The sequence below is a fragment of the Lacerta agilis genome, chromosome 12 (genome assembly GCF_009819535.1).
Source record: "Lacerta agilis isolate rLacAgi1 chromosome 12, rLacAgi1.pri, whole genome shotgun sequence".
Taxonomy (NCBI): Eukaryota; Metazoa; Chordata; class Lepidosauria; order Squamata; family Lacertidae; genus Lacerta; species Lacerta agilis.
In genome coordinates, this window is record NC_046323.1 from 15,870,874 (window position 1) to 15,876,873 (window position 6,000).

At 37.3% G+C, this 6,000-nt stretch overlaps 1 protein-coding gene across 16 annotated transcripts in view; it reads left to right on the top strand.

Moving 5' to 3' along the window:
* The window catches only part of SLC4A7 (solute carrier family 4 member 7), a 64,371-nt gene extending 58,638 nt beyond the window's left edge, over positions 1 to 5,733 (top strand). For 11 of the 16 annotated variants that reach the window (XM_033165209.1, XM_033165207.1, XM_033165208.1 and 8 more), the window contains 3 exons: positions 949 to 1,049; positions 2,877 to 2,984; positions 4,818 to 5,733. In XM_033165209.1, the coding sequence (XP_033021100.1) occupies positions 949 to 1,049; positions 2,877 to 2,984; positions 4,818 to 4,899 (291 nt within the window). In that variant the 3' untranslated portion in view covers positions 4,900 to 5,733. Of the gene's footprint in view, positions 1 to 948; positions 1,050 to 1,266; positions 1,455 to 2,876; positions 2,985 to 4,817 lie in introns of those variants that run through there. The other 5 variants (XM_033165214.1, XM_033165216.1, XM_033165217.1 and 2 more) reach the window with 2 other exon arrangements.
* The last annotated feature ends 267 nt before the right edge of the window (positions 5,734 to 6,000 follow it).

Consider the following 6,000-nt stretch of genomic DNA (forward strand, 5'->3'; position numbering starts at 1 on the left):
TCATTTGTAAGTGCAAGAGCAGGAATATTTTCCCTTCCTAAATTCATCTGAACTAAATGCACAATTTAAAATTGTGACCCAGAACCTTCTTTAAATATGCAAGGGCATGCATGCATTGAATCAAATGCTGACTCAATATTACTGTAAATAAGAGATGAACAATGGCGACTGGGGTCTTCTGTAAGAAGATAAGAAAACCTGCTGGATCAGGCCAGTGGCTCATCTACTCAAGCATCATGTTCTTGCAGTGGCCAACCAGGGGTCTATGGCAGGCATAGGCAAACTCGGCCCTCCAGATGTTTTGGGACTACAACTCCCATAATCCCTAGCTAACAGGACCAGTGGTCAGGGATGATGGGAATTGTAGTCCCAAAACATCTGGAGGGCTGAGTTCCTATGCCTGGTCTATGAGAACACTTTCCCCACAGAAACATGCTCCTTAAACAATCTTAACCCACTCTTCCTCTAGATATCCCAAGTGATGGGAGAATGGTGGATTAGGGATCATGTCATATTTTAGGGTTTGATGGATGGATCCCTCAGACTCCCATGGATCGCAGCAGATACCCAATTTTGTTGGTACCAGTGGGTTGACAGCAGCTGCTGGTACTGCACTTGAAGGCCCCATACCCAGATATTCTGAATGGCTTATCAGATGGTGTGGGCAGTAGTTTCCAGAAAGAAAGGGACTCAAGCTTCATTACCTGTGTGAAATTCTTTAAATATCCCCTACTCTTGTGTCCCAAATATAACTTACCCTGGAGGGGTCGGTAGGTGACTGGGCCGGATGCCATGTTGTACAATTATAATGTAGCACTATCCAAAATACAGTTATGGCCGCCGCTCTATATTTAAAGTACATTGAAAATCATACAAAGCCTTGTTTGCATGCCTCATTCTTGCAGAGTAAAATAATTAAATATGTATTGGATAATGTGTAACTTTCAGGAAGCTGAACGAATGTTTCAGACAGTGGACAGTGAAACTATACACCTTCCATATGACAGAGGCGATGTGTTAGAGATTCCCGTGAAAGCTCTAAAATACAGGTGTGATATATACTTACTATTTTTGTTGTTTGCTTTTTACATAGCTTTATGTGGAAATTAATGTATTTGGACTTTTGTGAATCAGTATTGACCTATAAATCTGGGATTCAACTATCTGGGAAAGAAGAAGAAGAAGAAAAAGACCTCCTTATGTCTACAATATGGTTTTATATATCTATTTTAAATTACATTTTATTCATGTGACCCTTTTGAACAGATCAGATGACTCACTTTCAACCAGCTGTTCTCAGGGTGAAGAAGCTGTTTTGGTCAGTTCTGTCTAGTGTGCTACTGTGCATGGCTAATGATGTGAGAAGCATTGAAGATACTAAATATAATTTGAGCCATAAATTTACCAGCTGCTTAAAGCCTGGACAGTCTTTTTTAAAAAAACAAAAACAAAAAAGCTCTATATAGTAATTTCCTTTCAACGCAAAACAAGCAAACAAAAAACAAACCATGTGTACATTTTTTTAAAAAAGTTGTACTGGAGACACTTGATAATACAGTGGTACCTCTGGTTACAAACTTAATTTGTTCCGGAGGTCCGTTCTTAAGCCCAAACCACTCGTAACATGAGGTGTACTTTCGCTAATGGTGCCTCCTGCTGCAAAGCTCGCAACCGGGAGCATCTACTTCCGGGTTAGCGGAGCTCGTAACCCAAAGTGTTCGCAAGGAGGATGGTACGTAACACGAGGTTACACTGTAAACGGACTTGAATGACATAGCACTTAACTCTTTAATTTATCTACTGCTAAAACCAATCATAATTGATGATCCTTTTTTTCCAAGTTAAAACAAAGAGATGTTGTTTATTAATGTTGTTTGTTACTCACTTTTCTTACAAGGTAACTCAAAGTGACTCATATTAAAACCAATAAGAAACAACAATAAAAACCTAAAAACACAACAATTTGAATAAGGCTAAAAACACAAAAAAGGCAGGGATATGTCTCATCCCTCTAAGAAGCTAATATACTATTCAAATTAAAGGGCCAGAAGCCCAGGAAAAAATGAAGTGTCTTTGCCTTACCAGCCAGCTCATTTTCCAGAACATTTTCTATCCTTCCTCTTTAATGTGTTTGAAAGGAACATGTATACTTTTAAAATAATGTGTCTTGGCAAAATATTTGCCTCCAGTTGGAATACCAAAGCTCCTAGGGCTACAGTCATCAACCAGTTTATCCAGGAACACACCTTCTTCCATATAGAGCTAGTTGGGATTAAGTGACTTAAGAATAGCACCCCAACAAGCTTTTCAATATCAGCAAGCATCCCTAGCCATATTCTCAAGTTTGCTTTATAAAAAAGATACTTTTACTTATTTTCTTATGGTGGCCCCTAATTTGTATGAATTTGGCCAATATACATTTTTCTTTGGAACACATGAAAATAACCAAAATACGAATTTTGGGTGAGCAAGAAAATACGTGATACAGAAAATAAGTACCTGAAATTCTTACAAAGAAGTATTTTGGTTATTCTCATGTGTTCCAAATAAAAATGTTGCTAGAACAGAAGTAGTTCAGATCTGCTCTCAAAATGGACTCAGTTAGAATTGGATTCTTTCATACAAATATTTCTATTGCCATATTATGATTAAAATCACTCATTAAGCCAGTCCTGTTTTTGCTGTAATGGAATACCTTTTTTCGCCCAGGAATTCTTACATCACATGTATTGATACAGAATGTAGTATTTAACACAACACGTCACTAGTAGCTAGGTAAATAAATAACCTAAGGCTCAAATGATGTAAAGAGCATGAGACATAATTAATGCTTTTGCAAGGCACTGAGTACTAATCAAGTTGTGTTTGTCGTCTAGCATTGATCCTTCTGTTGTAAACATATCAGATGAAATGGCCAAAACTGCACAGTGGAAGGCTCTTTCCATGAACACAGAGAATGCCAAAGTAACAAGATCTAACTTGAGGTAGCTTAAAACTACTCACCTTTCTGATTATGCTTTGATTTTGTTGAGCTGTGGAAGTAATTTTGACTGGTATTTATATTTATACTCTGAATGCCCAAATAAGAGTTTATATCACTCATCTGAACTGTGAAACAATGGAAAAGTTGATGAGACCCAGGAAGGAAAAAGACTAGTTTCTAAACTTGGAAGTCCGGGATCCCAAGGACAGTGAAACTGGTGTCATGAGTTGGAGATGCCCATAGAATTTTCTTAAATAACAGCCTACCATTCTGCATTAAAAATGTGCTTTGAAAGTGAGGGTATCTTTTTTAAAAAAAAACCAGTTTGCTTACATGTTATGAGGGTCAATGGTCAAAGAAAAAAAAAATCCAATGGATTAGCATAAGGCTCTTGATTAAACTGGAGTTGGTTTTTTGGATAATGGACAGAAGATGATATCCAATACTTCCCCTCTAGTGGTAGAAGGCATCTATCAGCAAAATGAGTGAGAGAGGCAGTTTTTGGCAATTTTTCTCCCTCCACCCACAGCCCCCAATCAAAAGTTGATCCAGGAAGTCCTACTGGAAGGGAAGTGTTGGATATCACTCAAAGCACATTTTCTGTGTATTATAGTGATATAGATATGGGGTGGCTCTTTTAAAAATATTTAATGTGTAGCATAATGGACCAAGGAATGCCATGCATAGCTGTTTCATATTGTTTCTGCTTATTGTGGAACTTTAATTTGGAATAAAGAGTAGAAGACACAAAGAAGCTATGCATGATATTCTCTCCCCCCCCCCCAATTCTGCTACAGATGCACACACACACACACACACACACACACACACATTTCACAAAAGCTTGCTTGCTTGCTTGCTACTAGGAATTTCAAATATTCTTAGTCCTGTAGCTGCACACTTGAGATCATGAATGTTGAGGCTGGTTGCAAGACCACATTATTTATTTAATTTTTATACAACCTTCATCTGAAGACCTCTAGGCAGTTTACAGCATCAAAATTCAAGATAAAAACACAAAATATTTAAACCAAACAAAACAACAAAACCTTTCCCACATTATGACTCATTTCAGATGTAACATGAAACCATGGTTTGTGCTAACCATAGTTAAGAACCCACTTCATAGTCTGAGCTTCTTGACATATGCCAGGCTAACTATAGATCTGAGATGCTTGTCTACTCAGAACTCAGCTTCATGTTTCCATGGTGAAGCAGCCTCTTGCGCTGGCACAATGGCCCTGTGATTTGTCAATGTCCTGTGAATTCACATATAATAGGAACTTAGAATTATTAGGTGGGTTCAGGTTCAGGCTGCATCTGAAGCCAGACTAAATGCATGTTGCCTAGTCTGTCACTGATCTTACATGGCAGTCCTACATGTTTACCATAGCTGTCAACCTTTCCTTTTTTGCGGGAAATTCCCTTATTATAGCATTGGGAAAACAGCAGGGAGGGTTGACAGCTATGGTCTACCCAAAAATAAGCACCATCATATTAAGTGGATATAGAATTGCAATCTTAAAGTCAAATAATTAGTGGTGGTTTATTGCAATTATACACGTGCATCTATAGGAAGAAAAGCTGAAAATGGCTTAAATGTTTAGTGAAAAACAGCATTCAAGCCATAAACCCTAAGAGAATAATATTGAATCCATGTTAATTTTTTTCTGATGTGCTTCATGTGCTTGAAATGTGTTAAGTTGAGTGTGTGTATGTGCATGTTCATAATAAAAAGTAATATGTGATACATGAAATACAGGTGCTATTTGATAAAATTTGAGTGTGTTATATATTCGTTGGCTTGTCTAAACTTGTGAATTGTTCTTAACAGCTCTGAAAAAGAAGAGTGTGTGAAAATAGACATGGAAAATACTCCTGAAACAAAGTATGTAGATGCTGAAACCTCATTATAGAAGTGAACAAGGGTATATATTATTTTATAGGATATACTGTAAAAGGGTGACTTCACCTATTCTTTCAAGTACTGAAATTCAAGAGATATGGATACTGTATGCACAGCAACAAGACTTTCAGACAAGATAGAAGTGATGTCCACTCTGGAAATATTTATTTTTAGTGGAATGTTTTTCATTTTTTAAAATAGGAAAATTAAAATTCTTTTTAGTTATCAGTACATGCATTGCATGTCAAATCATCTTTAATTGTGAAGTATTGGTTGCATTGTTTATAACGTTCTAGTATGTAGTAGTTTTTATAATTTATTGCAGTACACGTCACGTTTTCAGGCAATTACTGTTTGGGTGTTTGCAAAATGTTCTAAATGTCAGTCTCCCTAGGGAAAAAAATCCCAATGCCCTTTCATAAATGATTTTATTTTCAGCCCATTCTCACTTCATGTTGCTGTTTTATGGGGATCTAAATGGATATCTGTGAGAATGATTTATTAGTCCTAAATTAGTATAACACTAAACACAGTGTTGTTGCCTTTCCCATGTTCCCGTAAGTCATGGATACCACAGTACCTCTTCATACTACATATTTTGTATACGGATTCTTTTGCCTCCATTGAAATTAATAAGGCATTGAAATTATGCAGGGCCTGTGGATTTGAATACACATGTAGGCTCCAAATTAAGGTTCCTGATTTAAAATATAAGCTTAATAGACTTTGATTAGCCAATGAGTTTGTTTCCTTTCCCTGCATGTGCATAATATTAATTGATCTCTGAAAATACATTCAGAGTGGTGAGAGCAGGGGATTCCAATGCAAACATTTTCCTGATTCAGGAGAGGGTTTGCAGTGGAATCTTGCTTAAACAAAGAGCTTTCAAACAGCCCCATGCAGACTCAAAGCGGCCAACATATAAGGTGGAGGGAGTGTGCCTCACAGAGGATGGGAGACAGGGCAAAAGGCTAGCAAGAATCTGGCCAATCCTGATTCAATCAACAGAACTCAGTATCTAAATGCTATTACTTGGAAGGCTTGGATCCAGAGATTTCTTGTGCGAGTGAAAAAAACACTTCCACTTGTGAAAGGCAACCCCACTGAATTT